Raw genomic sequence first — 26,572 nt, 5'->3', positions numbered from 1 at the left:
TTTATTTTTATTTTTGTTGTCTAAAATTATTGGTAAATCTTTTTCTCATTAGTAATACTAATTAATTGGTTTTTTGGTATTATTATTCAGCTTGGTCATGATCTGGCAGAAAACAAATTTGGCGAGGTGCTTCGACATTTCAAGGCATTGGCTGAGACAAAGAAGGTAACAACCAATTAGTTAGACCTTAATTCCATCATCAACTCTCAATGGTTGATTGGTTTTGCACATTACAGTGTCTTACGAACGAGGACATAGAATCACTGGTTTGTCTGGAGGCCATCTAAATGCCTAGCTGCTAGAGAGAAAAATCCATTGTTCCCTACCTTATCTTCGACAATCCTTCATCGACTGGTTGTGGTTCTTTCACTCTCTCGAAGAGATTCTATGTGGAATAGTGATCGCTATCTTCCTCTGTAGACGACGAGAGCAACATTTGTTGGCATCTGTCAATGTTTGTTAGGTGGCTCATAGCAAGACTTCTTTGTTGAGGATGGTAAGATCACTAGAAGGTGATTGGTGCTTTCCATGTGGTAACTTTACGATAGTTCTTTGGCTTGCAGGGTTTAGTCTTCATGAGTGTTATTTTTATCTTTCGTATTGGTTCAATGTGAGTTCTCTGTGACTAATGAATTGTATAGTATTTATGATAAGTCTGTAATTGTAGAATTGTAGTGTTTCTTTTAGCATGTGTGGCCTTTTCTTCTTAGTTCAGGAATTTCCCATGTGGTTTTTTTCATCACAAAGTACCCTTTTCCAGGACAAACTTTTGGGGCCAAAATTCATGATCATCTAAAACGTTTACTGAACTAATGCATGTGAATCTATTCCCACAGAGCATGATATTTTAATTTTCTTATAGTGCAACTTAAATTTTTTGAAATTATAATGATTTTTGCATTTTTGTCTAATCAATTATTTAAATATTCATTAAATTGATGACATGATGAGTATAAGACTTGTAATTGAGTTGACTTGTAAGCCACATTTGCAATACATTGACTCAATAGCTTATCAATTTAATGGAGGATTGATGTTCAAATAAACAAAATGCGTAAATTGATACAATCTCAAACGTCATGATACAATTTGAGAAAATTGAAACCTCATGGTCCATTTTTCTTAAAAACGGGTAGTCTTGTTCACACATTCTTTTTACTTCTCATATACGCTTATTAATTTTTACCCATTGATCTTTCATTCGATCCGCCGACCGGATTAAGAGGGGTATGTGAGAAATAAATGAATATCTGGCTAGCACCACCCTTTAAAAATAATCTCAAACCTGTAAAATGCAGTGAGAAAATTGGTACTTCTTTTTCTTGGCAACCAACTTCCTACACAACACAACTCTTGTTTTTTATTTCACAAATTCTGTAAGCACGGCATACTATATTACTGATTCATCACATTCCAAATCTTAGAAACCCATTTTTTATACACATACAAACCACCATGGATTCTCTCTCTCTCTCTCTCTCTCTCTCTCTCTCCCCACCCCAATTTTCTTTTTGGGTAAACAACCAGACTATTTACATGAGCAATCATACAGCAAACACACATTGAAAGCATATGGACTTATTTATATACATGACAGGAATATCTTCCCTGGGTACCTTTATATTACAATTTTGCACCATGTACATTTCTCCGGCCCCATGAACCGGTTGCAGTCAATTCCCTTGCTGGAAAATGCCTCAACCAATTTTGGAAGGAGCTTAGAGAGCATGATTTTGAATCCGGTAGAGCTTCCCTTACTGTGTTTATCTTCAGTTTTCAGGAAATCGATAGCACACCCTACTGGAGCCCCGTCCATATACTCCTTACAAGCCATTAGAATATTTTGGGAGCGCCGAGTGAAGTGTTCGATAACAAGCTCCTCAAAATGCTGCATCAACATTACTAAGTTACAATGTATACCAAACAAACATATTGCACTACTAATTAAAACAGAAAGGAAAACCTAATGAGAATCCAGAATCAAGCATTGTACCTTAGGTGGCTTTTGGAGTGTATACAGCATGGACTTGCATGTCATCAGGAATGCATTTTCGTTGTAGCTTACGGAGTTTTTCTCTCCCTGGGTTCTTCCTATCTGTTGATCATACCCAGCTTCATTGAAATATGGCTTGTCGTTAAGCACGAGGGCTTGAAGGGAGAGAAGAACTTGAAGAATGGTGGAGCTCCCTGGATTCCAAACTTCAGTGCCTGTGCCCGTCCATGTATTAAGGAGACTGAGACAGACCTTTCCGGACTCGTACAAGTTAGGGTTGACACGTAGCCCACCAGAACTATAGTGTACCATCTACATAAAATTTCAAGATTGACATGCTAAATTAGCACTCACGATGATAAACATCAATGTAAAATTTTAGAACTGCACAACCACATGCAAGTACTTACAGGCGGTTCATGAGGATAGTCAGGTGGAAGATAAATATCAAAGAAGAAAAGCCCATCATGATATGGAGTTCCAGGTGCACCAACAATGGCTGCTCGCAGTAGATCCATCCTTTCATCGAAGGCGCGGACATAGATTTGTTCTGTTGATGGGTAAAGTTAAGTTAGTGTTGTTCTTCTAAAGATGGTTCAAAAGCACTTTGCATAAAAATATCCCTTGTGTTACCAATGAAAACCATTACAAATTAAACTTTAAAAACAGATGGAAGTGCTAACCAGGCAGATCTTTCTTGAAGATGCTCCACTCTTGTTGGACCTTTTTCATCCAGCCTCTTTTCACCTATTACGGAACCGAACAGATAAAAATCACGACTAACTCTGCTATACGAATATATGAAATGGTATGTTTATGGGAAATATTATCATGTTTCTAACCTGAGATAATGCCAACTCCTTGTTAGCACCATGAAAATGGTGGTCGGTGCAATCAGCAACTATGTCAAACTGCCTAAACTGATCTGCACTGTCATTAGCTTTTGAATGTGGAATGCTCTTCTCCTCAAACCTCTCCAGCTCAGTCGTTGACTGTTGCTCAGTAAAGAGGTCACAAGTTTCCGCTATTCCTTTCTCATGGGAAATCTCAGATTCATTTCCAACTTCAGAAATACAGGCTGATGACGAAGGACCTGAAAGTGGTGCAGACTCATGGGATCCCAAAAGACTCGCAGCTATGCTTGTGAAAAATCCAATGGCAGCTTGAGGAAGGAAAGAGGAACTAGACTCCCTTGTGTAATCTTTGCCACCATCATCCAAATTCAATGAATCCTGAACATAAAAATGTCATTTAGCTTGTTGCGAGGAAAATGCAGAAAATACAGGCTTCCTCCATGGAATTTCAGAGTTTATGGGAAGCAATAATGTCAAGTTTATTGAAAACCAAAACATCAAAACATTCCATAAACTTCATATACACCAAATGTTTCAAAAACACTTGGCACCCAATGAATTGAAAACTGAAAAAAGAAAACATAGAGTGAGAGAGAGATGGCTCTACCTTTCCCTTCTGGTTAGAAGGTTGCTTTGCATTTTGAATCATCTCTCGGTTCAAGTCTTCGATGTCATCTTCTGCAGGAATTGCAGCTGAACCTTCATGTTTGTCAAACCGGAAAATTTCATTAGGGGCCACCTGTAACAATGACCAACAAAAAACTTAAACATGACATGACTATCAAAATTTAAGGGGAAACCAGAGTCAGCAGGCAATCATCTTACACACAGAATGATGAATAAACAAACCAGTAAGGACGGCTTAATTTATACCTTGCCTGTAACACCAGTAGCCCATCTCACTTCCACAGCTCCATCCTTGAAGCCGACAACATTTCCAATGTGAGATAGGTAACATTTATCAGTGTAATCCTCTTGATCCTCACCACAGTCCTTGTCTTCAGAAGCAACCTCCTCGCTCATGTCAATCTTTGTGAGCGGATAGTTTTTATCCGCTTGTTCATCAAACTGATTCTGGACCAACCTGAACACATAATCTCCAAAACAGTAGGAGTAATCTGGGTGCTCAGCTAGTTCATAAGCGCTCACAATTTCCTCCATCTGTTTTCCCTCGGAGTAATTTTGTTTAGGTGCAGGGATAGTGTTCCATTGCACCTTTACTGTATGCTCGTTTGCATCCACACCCTTCACGACACCCCATTTTTGGCTGCTAGACATGTGTGGATCATCGCAAGTGCCCTTTTCCAGGACAAACTGTTCAGGCCAAAATTCATGATCATTTACAACGCTGACTGGAACTAGTGTCTGTGAATCTAATCCCAAAGAGTGGCTACCATCTTGCCACGCCACATCAACTTTGGTCCTTGTCTTTATGATAACAAAGATTTCATCGAATTTTGAATCTGCGTTTCTTCTCCTAAATCCTCTTCCTGATATCTTGGGCTTGTTATTCATCTCACAAGTAGATGCACTATGAAAATCCTGCTCCATGACAGCTTTATCGTCAGCAACTTGAAGCATACACCAGTCACCAAGCTGCCAGTTTACATGAGAGAAACATGACAACACATTCAACTTTTTCGGATCCAGCACACGTGGAGGAGCAGGCAATTTCGAATCACAACCCATGAGAACAGAGGCAAGCCAATCAACATACACCAAACCTCCTTCCACAGAACAAACAGTTCCCTCGACTTGATTTTCCCTCCGGTTACTGCATAACCATCTAGTTGATTTGGAAGCGGTTGAGAGTCTGACCTGCACTTTCTGTCCTGGATAATATGGGTACTGTGGATCTTCAAGTAGGTTTGGAGAAATGGGCAAGAGCTTCTCTTGATCCACAGCAGTGACCTCATACTCCGTTCCATCATCAAATACAACCAGAACATGGTCAACCACTCTATGCACCCTTCCAAGCCATGAACCACAAACAACATAATCCCCCACCGAAATGGAGCGTATCTTTGATAGGTTATTAGAGTTAACATCTTTTATTATGTGTCCCTTAACACTCTCCAAATCAACGAACATATTAATCCCAACTACTCTGCCCATCTGCCCAGATGGATCTCTTTCGGAGCATACCATGTCTCCATATATGAATCCCCTCTCAAACGAGAGAAAATCATCAATTTTCCCAATGGAAGCCTCCAGGCTGGCCAAGATGCTGCTCGCATGCCCGCCATAGAAAGATTCATTTTCATATTGATCCATACTACTACCACTCTCACTAAAACTCTCCCAATCCGAGTCACTGAGGAGTACATTCGTCATTCAGATGCCTATGGGAAGATAACCGTACATCTCAGTTCGATGTCAAAAATATGAATAGAGGTATGTTTGCAAATCTATTTACGTTGATGCATGTGTACATGTACATATAAAACATGATTACAAGATAACACAAAATAAATCCAAAATCAAATGAATGAAAAGAGTAAAGAGTCCGCGGTGCAGGATTTCTCACCTCAACTGCAAAATGGGAACAGATAAAATTACAAGCCGTCTGAGAAACTTGGTTAATCTTCACTGAACTGCAAAACAAAGGATCTTTTTGAAATCAATTGCCATAGAAAGCACACAAATCAGAACTAAGTACATTTTATTTCTGCAACTTAGGATTTGTTTGAAGTCTAACACAAACTAGAAATATGTTGGAAACAAACGATAAATGTAAATAGATAGTACAGTAGTAATGTCGACTACATACCTTCCGGGACGGAATGAATCTTAACACCGTGACAATCTGAGCTTATCTTGAACTCCTACAAGGATGTGTGTAGTCTCCAAAGGATGAAATGATGACTATTGCCACAACATCCTCTGTGATAAACAGATTTGCCGTACACTTTTCCAGTTGATATTAGATAGGGATATCTCCAGTAGGGTACTTTGACCACTAAAACTGGAGATCTAATGCCAAAGGAGATTTGCCCTATACAGGGAGGGATAACAGGACTCTACGAGGACTCCAAATGCCAAAGGAGATTTGCCCTACAAGGGTAACAGAAGTCAACAAAGGACTCCGAGTACCAAAGAAGATTTGCCCGATCGGTGGGGTGAACTTTTGACTACAACCAATTACCCAGAAGAACTTCAAAAGGGAGATTTTCTCAACTGCAGAATTGTCAATGGATTGCAACTGCCAGATGAGATCTTTCTCAGAGGTTGAGGTGAAGCTTGCCGAAATAGCGAGGAGAATGCCAAAGGAGATCTGCCCTAAAGAAACACTGGAGTTTGAGATAAATTGATGACAATTCAACAAAAGAAGCACTCTTCTCATCCACTACGAAAGGAAGTCAACCAACGAAAGGGAACTTCAGTAACTTTTGCCAAAGGAGATCTGCTCAACAGAGCTGAACTAGTTGATATAATATATATAGAGACATGCACACAGGAGATGTGTGCGTGTCTCTGGCCAAAGGAGATGTACCCCAAAAGGAAGTCGAAGTTTCTGTCAGGAATTATCTGCTGCCAAAGGAGGTTAGCTGAGCTGAACTAACCAACAGAATGCAGAAATGAGACCATCAAAGTTTAATCCACCCAACAGAAGTATGTCCTTACGCTTTGTTTACCGCAGTTCAGCCAAAAACTGCGTCATCTCTCAGACAGGTAGAACAACCTTCACCGAGAAAGATCTTGAGAGCTTCTATAAACAGTATGATACTTCAGCAACAACACTACCTTAATATCTGCAAAAACTCTAAGAAATTTACAAAATAGCCACTTTTCAAGGCCAACAGTGATAAGAGCTTCTGTGAACCTGCAAGAGTCACCTTTCATTTTTAGTGTGAAAGTTAGAGGGGAAAAGGTTCGAGAATATGAGTAGATGCAGAAAACAGAATATGTTACTTTTAACTAATCGCTTTAGTTCCTCGTGCGTGAAAGAATGCCTCAAATTGTTAAAGATTTAGCATCTTTGTGAAACAACCAAACCAAAGCACTTTAGTATCGTATGGAAATTTTGCATCTTTAGCATGTGCTCTTTTTCTGGATGCGTATTGTTACTATTTTGTTTTTTGCTATCTTCTATAACCATTAACAAAAACCAGCAAAGCTTCATTTCCATTAGAGCAACTTTAGAAACAATAATTGAGAGAGCAGCTGCTTCAGATTTGCATACCAATTGAGGATTTGAAAAAAGAGTTGGATTTTCGGTATCCAAAATACATTTGAGGAGAATTTTGGAAACACAAGTAGGTTAAGGCTAGAAAAAGTGAGTGTGATACCAATGTATTGAACTCATATAGGAATCACACTCCTACAATGCACCGGAAAATTTAGTGTGATACTGAGATCAATATATTGAACTCACACTAGTGTAGCAATAGTGTTATAGGTATCAAACTCAAGTTGTCTGATTCCTATATATAGGCATCACACTCAAACTACTGTGGAATGCCCAAGGGAGATAAAAATTAAAACCAGAAAGAAGCTCTTACTCCAACTAAATCATTTGTGACAAGAATCAAACATCTTCCAACTAATAATTTCAAATTCTAGTACGAAATAAAAAAAGGATGCAAGCCATTTATAAATTATAATAACTACCAAAAAGACCATACTTTCTATAATTGAGACTTCAAATTGACATCCATACTATTTCTTCCAAACCTCACGTATCCAGAATTCCACATGCAACCCAAAAAGTATTAAATTTCCAGAGGAACCCATCAATTTCTGTATACAACTATTCACATGTCAACTTCCTTCTATCCCATTAACCATTTCTTCCAAAAAAAAATCACCAAAAGAAATCATGAAAAAACTGAATTGGTACACTAATCACTTCAAGAACTTCCAACCCAGAATTTTTCAGTACCCAGTGAACTTAAAAGTCTAAAACTTTCTGAATATCCACTAAAAAAACAATCATATAATCAACAAAAACAAGTGTGTGCGGTGTCCGTACCATTAGGAGCCTCTGAAAAGCAGGGGAAACCATGGCAAGAAAAAGTTACGAATACAGCCAGTAATACTGAGAAAACATCAGAAAGCCATCAAAAGCTGACAAGAGAAAGTCGACCCAGGACACAATCCCTCGGAAGAATATCAGTCGTCTCATTTTCCGTCACTTTCTAGCACTTTCTTTCCCACGTTTTAGCTAGGAAGAGATGGGATTCCAGATACGGAGATGCTGCTGCTGCCCGGTTCGGACAGATCCCTCGCGGCGTCGCCGAGCCTCGAAACCATTGATGGGCACGGTGGATTGGCGCGCATGCAGAGACAGAGAGCTTTTTTTCTTCTGAAATTTGGATTTTGGTGATGGCTCATTAATTTGGAGGGGTTGGAGTGCGGGTGGCAGCCAGTTGGATTATAAGACGTACGGCGAAAGAATATACCAACGGTATCGGACACAAATACTGTTGAAAGTACAATTACCTCACTGAACCTTTTTCTATCAAATTACCATTTTGCCCTTTTTTTGCTAGGAATGATTATGCATGGAACAAAGCTTGGTTGCTGAACAATTAGCGTTCCTGCTGAAAGCCAATGTGGCTTCTCCTTTCTTTGACACATGTTTAGATCTTTTGTTTTTTTTTACACAGAATTATCCAGCTTGAAAAGTTAATTGGACAAGTGTCAAGTTAGGAGCAGCATTAGCTTTAAGCAAGAACCGATGCTAATTGTTCAGCAACCAAACCTTGTTTTTATGTAAGCCCTACATTCATCACAGACGAGGGTGCAGCCAGATTGGCTAGGCTCCCCCATATGCCCAAGTTCAATCCCTCTACTTCTATAGTTTAGATTATAAATAAATATTGCGGTTTACATAATAGTTACAAACATTAGTTGAAACACTTAGAGAATTAAATTATAGAGAAAAATCCTTCTCGAAAATAAATTTTAATGTTGATTTTATAAAGGGAGATACACAAATGTAATAAGCATCAGAAGTACCTTTAGATGATGCAAAACACTTGTTTTGGTTTAATTTTAAAGAGGAGATAATATACTTTGGCAGCAGCCCATGTTTTTGGAATATTTTGTACAAAAAAGAAGAAGATTATATTCGATATGTTATGATTCGATCAGTATAATGGAGGGCTAATTAAGGCTTGAATAATGAAAAGAAAGAGTGAGAATTGAACTCTTGTCGCAGGACTAATGTCAAGTGTGATGTTTTATTGTTTGCCGAAAAATGTGTAGTACTGGAATATCTCACATGCATACATTATGCATGGTATGTATAACTAATTCATGATTGTTAATACTATGCTCTGATGTAGTCGTTCACTCATAGTATATCACATGAATTCGTCAATTCACATAATAACCAAAGATGAACCATTTAAGAGTACAAAACTAAAAGGCTACGAACATGGTTCGGTCCTCTTCCAGGCAAAGTCTCGAAAAGATGAGTAAACTTTTAATGCCTTGCCCTAACAGCACTAGAAATTAGACATACAGAATGCTAAAAGTATATAGGCAATGGAAAATGACTAATTCCTAACTACCAGACCTTTATGTCCTCTACATAGTAAACTCTATATTTGCTTTCTCTGCGGCTACTTTCTCTAATCTTTTCGGGTGAATTATTTCAAACTGTCACATCCTTCTTGTGCTTTTTGTTTTTTGTTTTTCGTTTTTTTTTTAATTTTATTTAATTTTATTTTTTTATGGAGAAATTATATTTGCATACTTGCATGGAATTTGTCTTTTGGTTGTTATGTATCTGCCCTAGATATTACTTCCGATTCATCCTAGTGTCCTCGGCGGCTCGTAAGGGACCAACCATGTTCTTTCGAGGTATAAAGATTTGCATTCATTGGTCCCTTTGTCGTAGGTAACCATTTAAAGTATATATACACATACATACATACATACATGAAGGCTCAAGCAATAACGGGTTAGTAAGTTAATATGACGTTAATAGCTTGTTGGATTAGTAAGTTAATACATATACATACATACATGAATGCTCAAGCAATAATGGGTTAGTAAGTTAATATAACGTTAATAGCTCGTCAGGCCCACTTCGTAACAAAATTTCAAGATCCGAACTGTTTATTTTAAAGTGCAAAAAGTTAGTCAAATCAAACAAATCGACGAATACAATATTTTCTTATAAACTTGCAAAAAAATTCACAAGGACAATCAAACGGTAAAACGGTTTTCAATTTGAGTAATCTTTTGCACGAACGGTTTTCAAATGATGGTTTTTAAAATCTCATATCATGATATTTTGTTGGAAAATGAGCCCAAACGAGCAATTATAAGCCCCATAGTAACTTACTGACTAGTATATATATAAATATAATTTTTGTACACTCTTAATTCTATCATTTAATTTTCATTTATTTTATTCAATCCAAAAATTCAAAATTTACAAGAGTTCATATTTTTCAGCAAAATCATGTCAAAAAATCCGGTTAGTGCGTAATCATCTTATAATATAGACATATATGGTGGATCGTCTGGAAATGCATTGATGGTTTTAATTTGTATGTTGCGCATCTCATACCTTTGATAATTTAAAAACCCTAGTAGTATATGCGCAGGAAGTGTAGTAGTACCCCATGGGATCAACAAGTTGAATATTATTGATTGATCACTCATGATAAATTCCCTCTGCACTTTTGTGTACATATATACATATATATATATACAAAGAGTTTAAGGGGAGGGATCCCCATTTTTTGAAAAAAATGGGGATTAAGTGTGGGGCCCACTTCACATCAAATTTCAACGATCCGAACCGTCTATTTTGTTAGTCTCGATTCATAGATCATCCTTGCAAAAATTCAATTCAATCCGAAACCATTTGCCTATTTAATTATCAATATCAAATTTCATATTTTCTTATATAACAAAGTATTCATTCATTTCCTTTAACCCAATTAGATATCTTAAACATTTCCAATTTAGCTAATATTTTGCAAGGCTGATCTATGAATCGAGACTAACAAAATAGACGGTTCGGATCGTTGAAATTAGATGTGAAGTGGGTCCCACACCTAATCCCCATTTTTTTCAAAAAATGGGGATCCCTCCCCTTAAGCTCTCTGTATATATATATATATATATTAATTCAAATGCAATGTCATTTAGCACTACAACTCAAAAGAGCTAACTTGTATAGTAAATTACACCATCTCAGTAGCGTCTCAAGCTAATAATACAAAACCACATCATTACATGTTTTTATATTGCTAGCACAGAACGTCACCATAATGATGTACTTATATTATACAAGTCCTTCTTATAGTACTTAAAAAGGAAAAGACAACGGACTATGATTTAGCTCAAATATCTCATTATTAATATAAATATATTATTATAGCAAAACAATACAACTTTAGACGAGGAGAAGACGGATCTAGGAGACGATTTTAGTTTTCAAACCTTGGTTATTCGAGGGTGATGGTTTTGGAATAAAGTTGGTCCAGCAGTAGTGTATCCATACCGTTGAAGGTGGATGTAACATAATTTCCATCTTTTAAATATTTTAAGCCTTCAGAGACAAAAGCGGTGATGCAAGGATCACGTTCTTCCTTTCACTGAATGTGCGTTTCATAAAAAATATAAAATAAATAAATAAAGGAAACACAAATAATAATCGAACTACATAAAATGAGTTGAAGTTTTATTATAAAATTAAAGGAAAACTAATGAAAATTACTTGAAAACTTTGAGTTTTAACGATAAAGACAAAATAAAGGGTAAATTGAATAGTACCATTATTAACTTTTTAGTGTAAAAATATGGTATTTCGTTAAAGTGAACAGTACCGGAAGCTTTTCGTTAAAGTTCTCTAAAATTAATTAATCATATAGGAGTAGTTCAACTTCTTATAAGCCGTTATAAGATTGTTTCTTTCACCGATTTGAGATTATTTTACTTTCACATTCTCACATGCTCTCCACGTGTGTTTAATTTTCAACCCACACACGCAGACAACACAAATTGAGTGACGTAAAGCACATGTGGCCGTTTAACTTCATATGTGAGAAACCTTTCTCTGGCCTTATAAAAAAGGGTTAAAATTCATTGTAAAACTAATTGACCATATAAAGAGCAATTACGTATGCTCATATTATGACACCATGCATGATTTCTTCATTTCGGTTATAGATGTGCAAACACATGCCCCCTCTATATATTAAACTGTCCCCTAGCACTACAATTGATATTATCCAAATCGAATGGTGTTTAGTCTTGAACATTTTGATTCGACTAACATGGATGAAAATCAATCGAGGAGATAAATTAGCATAGTTTATCATGAACACAAACTTGATATTATAATTAGTGGTCATTATTAGTCCAAGACAATCTTTAAGAAATTAAAGTTTAGGAAATATATTAAGCTAATAGTCGTCGGCCGGATCATATTCTGTTATAGTACAAAGACAGAGAGAATTAATTAACTAATGACATGCGTACGTTAATTTAAGATGGTATTAGTGGAGATTTATTTGGAGAATCCCTTATGCATGAGATGAAGTGGGGAAACTATTAAAGTGACAAAGAATTCCATTAGCATAATCATATTAAATTGAAAAGTGGGATACAAAAGTGCCTTAGGGAAAATGGCCAACTCTGTATACAAATATAGTAAGTAGTTGAAAGAGGATTTACAGGTGGCAAACAGAAAGTGCTTAATCCACTTAAAAAGCACTTTTATTCATGGAAGGGGGATATTCTCATATACTGTATACCTCTATAGCTGGTTCTTCTACCATCCGGACCAACATCAACACAAAAGATTAGACTCCACAGAAAAATAAATCATAGAAGAATATTTAGTTGGGACACTCTGGATCTCGCAGTTTAAAACTGATTAACTGCGTACTCTAGATCGTTCAAAATTGAAATCTAAACCTTTGATTTTTGTAAGGTGGGCAATTAAATTGATTAATGGAGGCCGTAATATTTAAAATGAGTGGTTGAATTTACTTAGTTCATCAACTTCGGACTCGAGATCGAAAAAGAATCTCAATGCGGGGTTAGTTACCCAAATGACCTATTACAAACAATCTCCAGCTGTCCCCCTTAGGCGTTATTGCTTCTTCCACTCCCTCTTACTGAACACGTTTACAATTGCTATGTGCTTACTTAAAATTAGATCTCAATTATCAATTCGAATCATGGGTTATAAATTGAGATGTTCTCTTGTAGAGTTAAGATCTAATTTTAAATAAACATGCAAAATAATATGAGAAATTTCGTAGATGACAAATCATAAGTTACAGTCTCATAAATTACGACAAATTATGAGATCATATTTTATTGATAACGACATATCACAAGTTTACATCTCATAAACAGAAGGGAAAACCGGAAAAGAGAAAGAAAACCAAATTCTTACAGGCTACAAACTATTATGGTGGTGGGATTTAACGTAACTGGAATGCACAGGAATGCATTATGAAAAGATCGTGGGACCTTAGACAAAGAAGTGGTATAATGACCAAAAGTGATGGGTTTCATCCTGATCAAGTTTTGGGTCAACGAAACAGATATGTATATGTATATGTCTATGTGTGTGTGTTTTTTGTGAGAATTGTCATGTAATATATTTTAACGATCTGAATTGTCTGTCTTTTAGAACATTATTCATTTATCATCATTAAAAAAATTAGAGAAATCCAAAACCATGTCTGTCTTTTAGAACATGATTCATATATCATCATTGGAAAAAATAGAGAAATCCAAAACCATTAAGACATACATTTTTAGTGACATTCATTTGTAGTAAAGAAAATAGACGAATATGATTCTACAAAGAAACCCTAAACACTTAACCCAATAGTCATATGGTTTTAGATTTGGAGATTTTTGGTAGATATGATATTTGAGGGAAGACCTAAAAGATAAACGGTTTGAATCGTTAAAATACATTACAAAATGAACCCTATAAAAACGTATGTAAAAAATTAGGAAAAGAAAGTAGTATCACAAATCCGTCATATATATTGCAGTTTGCTTAGTCTTCACTGAGTCCATTTACACCATTATTCGCAACGAAATTTTACATCATTATTTGAGTAATGAGAAGGATTGGAGTCTCGGCCTTCTCTCTCCATCCATGGATTATATAAGCTTATGTAAAATGAATTTAAAGCCAATCCTTCCTCTTAAGATGTTGTTTTAACTACATTGGCTACAACGGATGTACTCACCCTATACACCTGAATTCAAATTCATTTCCTGCAGTCTAGATTAATTTAAAACATAAATCAAAAGACAATCCTTTCCCAATTTGGTTGCCATAGATTTAGCTTCAACATAGAAATATACAACAATTAGACTGAAGAATCTGATTACATCATAAGGTAGCAACTGAAGAGATTGACAAAGTTTGAATTGACTTAACATAAAACCTATTAGGGTGTGATATCTACATACCCATTTTTACTTCTCTCACACCTTATTAATTTTTGTCATTCAATCTTCTTCAATTCATTCAATCCGATGGTCGGAAATTAAAAATGATGTACAGATCTATTAATCCGAAAAGGTCCGAAAGTGCCGTGTAGCTCAGAAATTAATGGTCTAAGTTAGTTTAACCTTAGTGATTTTTTTTTTTTTAAATGTTGGTGGATCATGGATGTACTAGTCCAAATTAGAAAGCACTATCAAGGTTCTGCAAGTTGACCAAAAACAAATCACACATTAACAAAAAGTGAAGCTGCAAGAAGGTATTAGCTTAGTGTTTCACATACTCTTCATTCAACTGAAAAGAAGGATACAACTTGAATCTTAATTTCGACCAATAAAACTTACAACTTTCGATTCAATCTAAGTTTCGACCAACATCCATATATGACACGAGAACAAAACAGCGACATGCCATACAAGGAATTGTGCAAGAAACGCTCTCGTGGTTCATGCACGAGTTGCATCATCGTTCACGTCTTAGAAGAGTCAAGATCGAGCACAAAGGAAAGACCATGAGGAACAAAACTGATTCAATCAGCTCAGGGTTTTTCATACTTTGCACTTCTAAATACAGAATGGCGAAGATTTGTGACACAAATCCTACAACAACTACCCCCCGGGTTCCATTCTAAATTTTCTATTTTGAATGACATCCAAAAATGTGCATGGAGCAACAGAGGAATCTGATCATGCTAACCGTAAAAGCACAGCATTATGAACGGAGTGCCACTATTGCTAATGTTCAGCGATAGTGAACGTCTATCCTAAGCAGCGGCTGCAACCTTTTCCTTTTTCTTTCCAGGTGCCTTTGAAGGCTTTTCAGTGACTACAGGCTCTGGTTTCTCAATCCCTTGAACATCAACTATCCTCAACTTAGTCAATTCCTGAAAAGAGACGCCAAGAAAAATGATAATCATTGTACTAAGACAAGAAATTGTGACTCTTCGGACAAGGGATTTCTGAAAATAATTACCTGGCGATGTCCTTTGGTTCGACGGTAATTCTTCCTCCTCTTTTTCTTAAATATAATTACCTTTGCATCTAATGCCTGAGATGCGAAAAAGGAACAATATGAATATAAACTCCAAATTTGAAGAGAAACAAAGTATATATATTGTAAAGTGCCAGTCAAATTCTTATCCCACTATTTTCGGCTATAAAGAATTTGGTGAAATTAACAATATGTGATACACTACATTAGCGCACGGTATACAAGTTATGAAGCTTGATTACAACAATGACCTTTTTCTTCTTCCGCGTTACAAGTTTAAGAAGCAGAGTTTCTAAAAAACAATTTGAAAAGTAAGTTATAGTTTGCTTTCTAAACCCTAAACCAGTTATAGTTTGCTTTCTAAACCCTAAACCCTTTTTCTTTCAAAATTTAGTTTCTTTAGACAACATAGGTTTTTCCCCACCCTCAGCCTATGGGGAAAAACCTCTCAAGCAAAAATAAATCTTCCATTGAAACCCAGGTATACACAGGGTAAGAAAAGAGAAACAATGCTGTGGTGTCACACTTACATGCTCCTCAACAACGGCATGAACTGCTGCGTCTGGTAATATGGGCCTACCGATTATTGTCTGACTGCTTGTACCCAGCATGAGAACCTTGTTCAATACTAACTGCAATAGACAACCATTCAAAAGAACAAACAATTGAGTTCATATATGAAATTAAAAGACTGCATCTACCAAAAATTTATGAAATAATACAAGACTTTGATCTTCAAAAAGGTTCTCATTTCGTATACTTAGCTAAGTTCTGAGATAGACATCCCAAGACCTATTACAAAACAACCCGGAAAGGATAGAATTAAAAGATAACAAAAACCAAATGTAAGTTTGCTAGTTTGACTTGCCCTCTTGAGGGCATGGATATAAATCGAACACCAATGGAAAAGAAATAACATCAAAATTTTAGTACTTCGAACTAAGGAAGCCCTCAATGCTGATCACAAAACCATCTTCCTAGTCTAGTATATTTACCAATACCGGTGCAAAGTTTTCATCTTCCAAGTCTAAGATCTCACCAAGGTATTCATTTCCACTTGTAAGCGGGCCATAACATACCAGATCAATTCATAAAGTTCACACATATCTACAACAAACAATGTCATCGTAACACCGAAATACACACACCCACAACAATTAATCTGTACCAACCTTATCATTCACTTCGCAGAATTTCAATTTTTCAGTAAAAATGCAGTCCCCATTGCTAACCTTGAACTGATGTGAACCAACCTACAACACACAAAATCACATTGATCAAAACCCAATTCTACAAATCCAACAGTCTCATTCAACGCCGAAAGATAATATTCCATTTCCACTACACACGAACCTGAACCACGGCAAAAACTGGCTCATAGGGCTTGAAAACCCGATCAGACCTCGGAAGCGGCCCAATCACTTGGTACCCAATGGCGGCAGCCTCCACCTCTTTCTCCTCTGGAGTATACTCTCTTTTCGAACCGCTGCAGCGGTACGCACTCTCGTCCTCACTGTCCCCAACTCCTTCACTGTCATCGTCATCTTCATCTTCATCTTCATTTTCATCTTCATCATCGTCACTGTGATCATTGTCTTCATTTACGTCGCCGATTCGGGGTTTCGAAGAGAAATGGCGGGTAAGCGAGCGAGTGGGATCGGGGTTGGAGAAAATGAGAGAGAAATTGGAGGTGAGGGATTTGAGGGGTTGGTAGATGGGGAGGGGAGGTGGGGTTGGGAGGGAGTGGAATGAAGGGTTTATGGAGAAGAGGGCGGAGGCGTGGCGGGTCAGAGCTTGGAGGCCCCGTCGGGTCGCCATGACCGTCGTTATGCTGGCCTTGGTTTTTGAATTTGGGCGTTTTTGAGATTGCCTTCGGCCTTTCAGGGCTAGGGTTTAAGCTTTCGCTTCGGTTTGGGGTTTTTGAGGTGGCCGTGGCCGATGTTCCGGTTGGTCACCGGGGCTGGGGTTTGGAATTTGTTATGGGTCAGGACGTGATTTTAAAATGATGAAAGCGTTTTTAGGAAAAATATTTTTAGGTTTTAAAAGTACTTTAAGTGATTTTCTAAGAGTTACTTGCATTTTTACCAAAGATTGGTTGAAAAAATATTTTCATCAAAAACACTTTCATTTATTTTAAAAGCACATCCAAATGAATGCAATTGCTTCTATGCGAAAGCACTTTTATTAGAGTTGTTATTATAAAAGCGTTAAAATTTGGTGTAAAGTTGACCCTTGCATGACGGCATGAGTTCGAATCTCGTTGATGATTAATCTAAGATATAATATAACAAAATTTATTATTTGACCAAAAAAAAAAAAAAAAAAAAACTTAGTCTGTAGCATTATTTTAGAGCGATCAACTATTTAGACCAAATTCTATAAACCATATAATATATTGTTATTGATCAAATTATTATTTAAGTATTAATTAACGTACTTATTTTATGTTAATGATATATCTCATGATTTACAAATTTGGTTTAAAAATTAGTTTACCTAGCATTACTCATTTAAAAAGCACATAATTGGTTTAAATGTGTCTTCAATCCTCTGTTACTCATTTTTAAATCCAGATCCTCTACGAACCTCGCAATCCGAAATTAATGTCCCAAGTTATCCGAACAATTCAAGAAAGAGAGATCTCGTCGCTTGTATTTTATGAGATAAGCCAAAGAGATAAACTAATGAGGGTTGTAAAATTTGAAATAAGTGATCCGAAATTTAAATTACTCGATTTGTCAGCTCCGAAATGTGAGATCCAGAGAATGTCTCTATTCCTGTTTTTAAAGGCACACAATTGGTCGCTAATATTTGGGATTGGGCTACAAGGCTTATTAAAAGGACCGACAAAGTTCGATCAAATCCAGCTGTTGTTTTGGGCTTTATTTGGGCCACCAGAGACAAAAATCCACAAATTCAAAATTCACCGTCTCCTTCCGATCTAAAGCAAAAAAAATTCGAAGAAACTTCATCCTCTCCATTTCTTACCACCAAAGGAACCAGAAAACGTCCACCAAGTTCTCTCTCCGTCTCCGATCATAAAATGGCCGGCCGGTTCGGCTTCTCCTCCTCTCGTCCAGGGGTGATGATGATCGTCACCAACACCCCTGCTGCAGAACTCGCTCTCACCAATCTCGCCTACTGCTCCCCCGCCGATCTACAGAACTTCGCCATCCCCGGCACTAAGCTCAACCTAGCCTCCGTCGGCGACTCCTTCGTCCTCACCGTCTCATATCCTTTTGATCTTCACGATTTCTGATTATCTTTACAGTTTTCATACAATTTTTCCCTGCAATCCGGCAATACTCGATCACACCCCTTTTGTTCGATCTTTCTTTGATTTGATTATAATTAATTGTGAAATTGTTACAATTTTGTTCGAATTTTTGAAAATTCATTTGCTTGGAGTTGGTGTGAATTTTATGTTGTGTTTTTTGGTGGCCTTAATTGAAAGAAACCGGTCATCCAAGCATACAGAGCGGCCACATTGCGCTAAACGCAATCCAAAGGCGGCATGCTAGGGTTTCTAGTGGCGATTCAGTCTCCGTTAGCAGGTTAGTCAGGCCCTCAATCAATTAAAGGATCACTGGCTCGGAGCTGAGGTTTCGATCTTTTTTCAGGTTTCTAATTGTGTTTTTGAAATCCCTAATTTAGGTTTGTTCCGCCGGAGGATTTCAATCTGGCGCTGCTCACGCTGGATTTGGAGTTTGTGAAAAAGGGCACTAAGAGTGAACAGGTATTTGCATATTGATTTGAATTTTACTTTATTGTTTAGAAATACAAATGCCATTCAAAGCATTGGGGATTCTGAAGAGCTTCCGCATTGTGTTGTAGGTTGATGCTGTTCGTCTGTCGGCCCAACTTAAAAAAAGATTTATCAACCAGGTTACTTGTTCTTCATGCTTGTTATGGCTTTATTGTGGATCGTATGCATATGCTTATTTGCACCCCCGCTGACCAAATAATGAAACCAATGTTGTTCGAATTTCTAACATGATCTTCTCAAGGCAGGTTACCGAATTGATTACGTATATCATTAAATGAAGATTCCTTATCGTTTGAATGTGTGTATGAATTTTACTATTAAATTAAGGAAAGAATAAAACCAACTCATGCTAAATTGTTTTGGTTAGGCTGTAGTGGTCAAGTACTAATTCAATTAAAATAGATGCAAACTTCAGCTATATTTTGCTTGAAAAATCAGCTGTGTTCTTATTTCCTGACTTGCTTGTTTGATCCTCTCTCATTCAGTCCCCCCGCCCCTTCTTTCCTATCAGTATATATTACCTATACTGAAGGTCATGAGTTTTTGAAACATTGGGCCTTATTATGTGCAGGTCATGACGGCTGGACAAAGAGTATCATTTGAGTTTCTCGGGATTAACTACATTTTTACTGTCAATCAAGCAGCAGTAGAGGGACAAGAAAAGTCCAATAACGGTATTGAAAGAGGGATGATTGTGAATGATACATATTTCATCTTCGAGACATCAAATGCAAGTGGAATAAAGGTGAGATTTTGATGTTAATCTTTACTTATTCCTATAAATTGTCAAATTATGTCAGACCAATTAGTTTTAACTGGTGGAAAGGACTGTATGACATATTTTAGTATCACTGTCTAGGCAGGCTAAGTAGATCCTTATTCTATGTTCAGAAAAAGTAACTTCATGTAGTTGGTAATGGTTATCAACTTATCATTATAGGTTTTTCATGACCATGTGTTTACAATAGGAAAAAACAAAATCATATATTAAATTGGTTGACTCACTTCATACTTGGTCGAGAAGGTCTTGCAATGACAAATAGTTTTGTACTTGCACCTTTGATCAATTTTTTTTTTTAGCTGCATATATCAAAGTCACGATATGATGGCCATTTTCAGGAGAACGTTTTAAATAGTATATACATTATAAAATAATGTATTCAAATTTGATATTCTAAATTTTTTTATTCTCCAGATCGTAAATCAGCGTGAAGCTGCAAGTAGCAACATTTTCAGGCACAAGGAGTTTAATCTTGAAACACTTGGAATTGGTGGCTTAAGTGCTGAGTTTGCAGATATATTTCGAAGAGCTTTTGCATCCCGTGTATTCCCTCCTCACGTGACAAATAAGTAAGATAACTAATTCTTCAAACTGCACTGATATCTTTTTGGTTTATCTTTATACCACGCTCCTTAATGGAAGGACTTTGATGTTCCAGATTAGGGATCAAGCATGTAAAGGGTATGCTGCTTTATGGGCCCCCTGGTACTGGAAAAACTCTCATGGCTCGTCAAATTGGAAAGATGTTGAACGGGAAAGAACCAAAGGTTTGGAGCTTGATCCACCTTTTTTTCAATAATCAAATTTCTGAGAGTTGTCAATTGACTCAATTCTCTTAGGACTAAGAATTTGTTCTGTTCATTGGTCCGGACAGTTGAGAATTTATGAATGTTTGAATGATTACTTTTCTAAGTTTCAGCTGTAATTTCAAATAAGACTTACCAAATGATGACACGTGAAAGTTGAAACTGAGACGAAATTAAGTAGGTACTCATTGTAACAATATTGTATTCTCATTTTTCATAACAGGCTTAGGTAATGAATCGATTAAGTTCTGCCAGCTGTAAACATTGAACCATGCCGAATCATGATTTAACACATTATTTTGATGCTAGCACATTATTTTAAGGTTCCAAAGCTGTTTGAGCATGTTTGCAGGGTAATTGATGATATTTATATTTTTGTGAATTGTGCTAGATTGTTAATGGCCCTGAAGTTTTGAGCAAGTTCGTTGGTGAAACGGAGAAAAATGTTAGGGATCTATTTGCTGATGCCGAGAATGATCAAAGGGCTCGCGGTATGAAAAAAAAAAAAAATATATATATATATATGTGTGTGTGTGTGTGTGTGTGTGTCAAGTGCACTTAGGTTGGTTTTTCAATAATTTCTAATGTCATTATGTCCTTAATTCCCCAGGAGACCAGAGTGATTTGCATGTGATAATCTTTGATGAAATTGATGCTATTTGTAAGGTATAATGATTTCTTACTCTATGCTATTTACTAAGATTCCTTGTTCACCTACTTTTGTTTCTTCTGTATTGTATAACCTCCAAATGCTTCATTATCACAGTTGCATAGCTTCAGTTGGATCAAAAGGTTTCATACTTTATGCTATTTACTATAACACATGCTTTATTCTGCAATACAGTCAAGAGGATCAACTAGAGATGGTACCGGGGTTCATGACAGTATTGTGAACCAGTTACTCACGAAGGTTAGTGAAATTTGCAATTGTGCTTATTAAGTCTTGCAAAAACTAACAAACTTTTCTAGGCCAGTATCTTATTTGTGTTCGTAAGCAATCTCATCAATATGTCTGAAACTGCTTGTTTTTCAGATTGATGGTGTGGAGTCTCTCAATAATGTTTTGCTTATTGGGATGACTAACAGAAAAGATTTGCTTGATGAAGCCCTTTTGAGGTGCTCCTCTCTCCAAACCCTTTTCACAACATGTTTATTTAGTAAACATCTAAATTTTGTCTTTTTCTTGTTTGTAGGCCAGGACGTTTGGAAGTTCAAATTGAGATAAGCCTTCCTGATGAAAATGGTCGTGTGCAGATTCTTCAGATTCATACAAACAAGATGAAGGAGAGCTCTTTTCTTTCCCCGGATGTAAACCTCCAAGAGCTTGGTATGTGCATACGTGACATGCTTGCCAGATCCTTATTAATCTGTTACTTGGATGTAATCTTGGGATATGCATAAGATTACATCACTACATATAAAAAGTTTCCTACTCTTTCACCTTTTATTCAATTCCTCTGTTTCTTAAAAGTTGTAACATCAGTAAGACTTTTTTACTCAGGCTGAGTAGGGGTATAATGTTTTTAAAAATCAATGACCTTGATATTGGAATATTCTTTGATAGTTTAATGTTCCAAATTGTTAATGCATGAAACTTTAAGAATTCTGACAATAATTTGAACCATACCTATGTATCCTTGAAGGAGATGGAGGGGTTTGATTATATCTTTCATGTTTGCAGCTGCTCGTACGAAAAACTACAGTGGTGCAGAACTTGAAGGTGTTGTTAAAAGTGCAGTATCATTTGCTCTGAATAGACAACTAAGTTTGGATGATCTTACCAAACCAGTGGATGAAGAGAGTATTAAGGTTACGATGGATGATTTCCTCCATGCACTCCAAGAAATTGTACCTGCATTTGGAGCCTCCACTGATGACCTTCAAAGATGCAGGTATGGCTTCAGATTATACTTCAGAACAGTGGAGTAATAGGAAATGTGGCAGCTATTTATCTGGTTTCGTCATTTTATTAAATTACACCATGCTAGCAAGCACAGGCCCTGGTAAAAGTACAGAAATCTTGACTCTGGTTTTAAAATGAAGTCATGCGTTTTTTGGAAGTCTGAAGCCAATCTGGAGCCTATTAAAAATTTTATTCATATTTTATTTTCTCATGGTTTTGTCGCTTGGTTTCTAGACTTAATGGCATGGTGGATTGTGGTGATCGACATAAGCACATATATCAAAGAGCTATATTACTAGTGGAACAAGTTAAATTGAGCAAAGGAAGCCCACTTGTTACTTGCCTTCTGGAAGGCCCGAGTGGCAGGTATGCATGGTTGTGTGCATTTTTATCCTATTTTCATTTGCTTTTTGTTTACTTTGAGCATTCTGAACTTTACCCATCTTGGACAGTGGTAAATCTGCATTAGCGGCTACTGTTGGGATCGACAGTGATTTTCCCTACGTCAAGATTGTAAGCTCCCTGATTATTTGTTTCACTTTACATATTAATATGCTTTTCAAGAATTTGCAGTCTTCAAATAATCAATATTCTTTTTATTCCTGTTACAATTTTTTTTTTGAATTTTTAATTGGATAGGTCTCGGCTGAGACAATGATTGGTCTTCATGAGAGCACCAAATGCGCACAAATTGTAAAGGTTTGTATTGTCTTCTTGCTCGCTTATAGAGATGTCACTTTCATGTCTCAAATATTCAACTTCCCAACTATTGTAAATTATTCAGGATTCTGGGATGATCTGTTTGTTAACTGAAAATCCTTTTGTGTATACACACGCATATGGATGAATGTCTTTTGTTTTCGTTTCAATTTCTGTTATTTCCTGAATAGGTTTTCGAGGATGCATACAAGTCACCATTGAGCATCATTATCCTAGATGACATTGAAAGGTAATTACTGCTGCTTTAAGTTTAATTGACTTTTGTGACTCGCTCGTCTCCGAAAATCTTTAACAACCATTTATCTTGAATAAATTGGTCTTTTTAATTTGCTTTGCAGGTTACTGGAGTATGTTGCTATTGGTCCAAGGTTTTCCAATTTAATATCTCAAACATTGTTGGTCCTACTTAAGCGCCTCCCTCCTAAGGTTCGTCATTTATCCTCGACTTCATTGAATATTAAAGACACCTGTTAGGATATCTGTTAGCTGAGTCTATACAATGCCATACTTTTTGGAACGTGATTACATTTTTTTTGCATCTCTGAAGATTATGGAGTTTGGATGCCCATAATATTTGTTTTTAACCTCTCTCCTCTTCAGGGGAAAAAACTTCTGGTATTTGGAACAACAAGTGAATTGGGCTTCTTAGATTCAATCGGCTTTTGTGATACCTTTTCTGTCACTTACAATGTACCCACACTAAAGACGGAGGATGCAAAGAAGGTAACGATACCTTTGTTTCCATTTTGGTTATTTTTTCGGCTTTACATTTTCAGCTTTTTTTGTTTTGACGTTGTTGGTAAGTGAATGTCCTCGCCTTCCAAATATGATTCAGTGAATGTCTATCACGATGTTAGAGCAAATATGTTGTAAACTGATAAACTTTGAACTTCGTACCTATATCCTAATTTCCTGGCATTTTTCTAATTGTAGGTGCTAGCCCAGTTGAATGTTTTTGCTGACGAAGACATCGATGCGGCTGCAGAGGCACTGAATGATGTAAACTTTGACATCCTTAATTTTCTTCATCCCTTCATTTTTTTTTTTTTAGTTTTCCGCTGTTAATATCCAACTTTCATCTATGTCACTCTCTAGATGCCCATCAAGAAGCTCTACATGTTAATTGAGATGGCAGCCCAGGGTGACCAAGGAGGCTCTGCCGAGGCTATCTACTCCGGAAAAGAGAAGATAAACATCACTCACTTTTTCGATTGCCTTCAGGACATTGTTCGGTATTAGTTTTTATTGCATTGAAAACCACAGAATTCTAATACTTCGATAGTTCGATTAATCATTCACATTCTTATGTTTTAGATAATCCCTTCGACATTTCGATTTTTGTTTTTGTTTCGGGTTTTTGTTCTTGAGGAATGAAGAGCTTTCTTTTTTCACAAGGTTAGTGCCTTCCCCTGTTGGGATCAGTTCTTGGTTGTATTGAGTTGTATACTGAACAAAAGGTCTTTAGGCCTTGTAATTCTGAGTGTAGTCGTATTGTATAGTTTGAAGAAAACATGGAGGATTATACAATGCCATGATTATTATTTGGTCGTGCTTGATTTTTGTTATTCGTTCTTTCGACGACTTACGTGGAGAATAATACACTGCCATGCGTAAATTTATCTCCACAGATACAACATAAATAGATTGGGATGTCAAGATGGCGGTGAACCTATTTCATGTAAGTTATTCTATGTTTCTTTGCTGAAAACAGAGGGAGACAAGTTAGTGTACTAAGGCTTCGTTTGGCAGCTCGGACTGTACTGACTATTTCAGTCGGATAGGATAATCTGTCATCGGACTGTACTGACTAAATTAGTCGGGCGTTTGGTGTAGTATCGTATTAATAACCGTATTATTTATGTGTTTGGTACTGTACTGGATAAGAGATCGGATTATATTATTTTTACTAAAAAAATTTGATGACTAATGAAAAAAAAAAAAATCACAACAACCGAATGCATCAAAATAAAAAATAAAATAAAAATATCTTGTTTGTGATTTTGAACTTTGATAGTATTTTCTATTTTCTATTTGTCCTTTATTTAAACCAAATTTTAACAAATAAAAATAAAAAATCTCCCCAGATCTTCTCCACCGCATAGCCCCCAGACACCAGACACCCTCACTCCCTTCTCCAGTTCTCCTTACCAGTTCAAGCAAATCTTCCCCCTCTATACAGAAGAAGCGGATTGTCGGTGCTGGCATCAATGGCCAGTGAGAACGGCAGTTACCCATAGCAAACTGCAAATTATCAACACTTCCCAAATTTAACGTACTGGAGATTCCCAGTGAGAACGACATTTACCTGAAGTAATGATATGAACTAGAGATTCCCAGTGACTATATGATACCTGATTTCCCAAATTTAATCCATAATTTGATTTTCAATTTATCGAGAGGTTGCATTAGATTGTCGATATTGTTGAACGGTGTTGTAGCGATGTTGGGCAGTAGGTGAATGCAGGCAATTCTTGTGCTCCGACGACGTGGGTTTCAGTCGGATCTAGTTCAAATCCAGGATCGATGGCACGTGAACCCGTGCGGGTCCCGCGACGAGGAACTGAAGAGGAGGGAGAGAGGCAGAGAAGAAGAAAGGAGAAAGGGAAGAAGAAAGGAGGAGGAAGAAGAACCTGAGATTGACGACTGAGCGATTTGGTGAGTGGGTTTGAGGAGAGAGAGGAGAAGAGAGGAGAAGAAAGGAGAAGAAGGAAGAAGAACGATGGCAACGGAAGTGAGAAGAGAACGATGCGCCAGACCGATGGAGCGAGGACGCGGACCCGACTAAATAATACGGAGATTTCTGGAAGGATAAATAACCGGGCAGACACCGGATAAAAGATGTGGGCCTAGTTTAAGTAATACCGGTACTATTTAGTACATAGTTGCACCAAACACCCGGATCCGTATTACTTGTCCTATCCAATTCCTTATACGGGCTGCCAAACGAGGCCTAAGAGCATGCATGATATACAGTCACAGGGTACGATTTAATTGAGTGCTGTTCTCTACGGCCACTGTTGAGAATATGCTAAACGTGTTACATGGTTATTTTGTCTTATAATTCTAGAAATCCTCGCCGGATCCTCTTTGGGAGGATTCCAGGAATCCGTAAATTGTGTTCGTTCATCGTACATCGTGCGGTCAATTTTTGTCAGGTACTGTTTGTGTTTAATTTTAAATAGGGTAAATTGTCAAAATGGTCCTTGAGATTTGCATAACTCATCAATTTGGTCTCTGAGATTCCAAATAGATAAAAGTGGTCTTGAGATTGTCCACCATCCATTATTTTGGTCATTCCGTTAAAAACTCTGTT

General features: G+C 36.9%; 3 protein-coding genes across 3 annotated transcripts; 1 reads left to right on the top strand and 2 right to left on the bottom strand.

Moving 5' to 3' along the window:
* Window positions 1–1,334: 1,334 nt before the first annotated feature.
* Window positions 1,335–6,579, bottom strand: LOC126587194 (probable ubiquitin-conjugating enzyme E2 24). Its single transcript, XM_050252218.1, has 9 exons — window positions 5,618–6,579; window positions 5,375–5,441; window positions 3,721–5,189; window positions 3,455–3,586; window positions 2,836–3,225; window positions 2,677–2,740; window positions 2,404–2,543; window positions 1,994–2,305; window positions 1,335–1,888 (listed from the first exon to the last, which is right to left on the bottom strand). Exons 3-9 carry the CDS (start codon window positions 5,179–5,181, stop codon window positions 1,619–1,621), a joined length of 2,769 nt encoding a protein of 922 aa, XP_050108175.1. The 5' UTR covers window positions 5,182–5,189; window positions 5,375–5,441; window positions 5,618–6,579; the 3' UTR covers window positions 1,335–1,618.
* A 7,976-nt stretch (window positions 6,580–14,555) lies between these two features.
* On the bottom strand, window positions 14,556–17,265 carry LOC126587193 (50S ribosomal protein L21, mitochondrial-like). Its single transcript, XM_050252217.1, has 5 exons — window positions 16,637–17,265; window positions 16,456–16,536; window positions 15,814–15,915; window positions 15,266–15,340; window positions 14,556–15,176 (listed from the first exon to the last, which is right to left on the bottom strand). The coding sequence occupies exons 1-5, from the start codon at window positions 17,099–17,101 to the stop codon at window positions 15,057–15,059; spliced, it is 843 nt and encodes a 280-aa protein (XP_050108174.1). The 5' UTR covers window positions 17,102–17,265; the 3' UTR covers window positions 14,556–15,056.
* A 936-nt stretch (window positions 17,266–18,201) lies between these two features.
* Window positions 18,202–24,800, top strand: LOC126587191 (vesicle-fusing ATPase-like). Its single transcript, XM_050252216.1, has 21 exons — window positions 18,202–18,514; window positions 18,742–18,837; window positions 18,938–19,019; window positions 19,118–19,168; window positions 19,621–19,794; window positions 20,245–20,399; window positions 20,489–20,597; window positions 21,028–21,127; window positions 21,247–21,302; window positions 21,481–21,546; window positions 21,670–21,752; window positions 21,830–21,963; window positions 22,318–22,528; window positions 22,774–22,905; window positions 22,992–23,052; window positions 23,179–23,238; window positions 23,430–23,488; window positions 23,598–23,685; window positions 23,860–23,982; window positions 24,193–24,258; window positions 24,355–24,800. The coding sequence occupies exons 1-21, from the start codon at window positions 18,327–18,329 to the stop codon at window positions 24,496–24,498; spliced, it is 2,238 nt and encodes a 745-aa protein (XP_050108173.1). The 5' UTR covers window positions 18,202–18,326; the 3' UTR covers window positions 24,499–24,800.
* Window positions 24,801–26,572: the final 1,772 nt, after the last annotated feature.

The sequence above is a fragment of the Malus sylvestris genome, chromosome 10 (assembly GCF_916048215.2).
Source record: "Malus sylvestris chromosome 10, drMalSylv7.2, whole genome shotgun sequence".
In the NCBI taxonomy this organism is placed as follows: Eukaryota; Viridiplantae; Streptophyta; class Magnoliopsida; order Rosales; family Rosaceae; genus Malus; species Malus sylvestris.
Note: the sequence above shows the minus strand (reverse complement) of the source record. Positions and strands in the feature narration are given on the sequence as shown.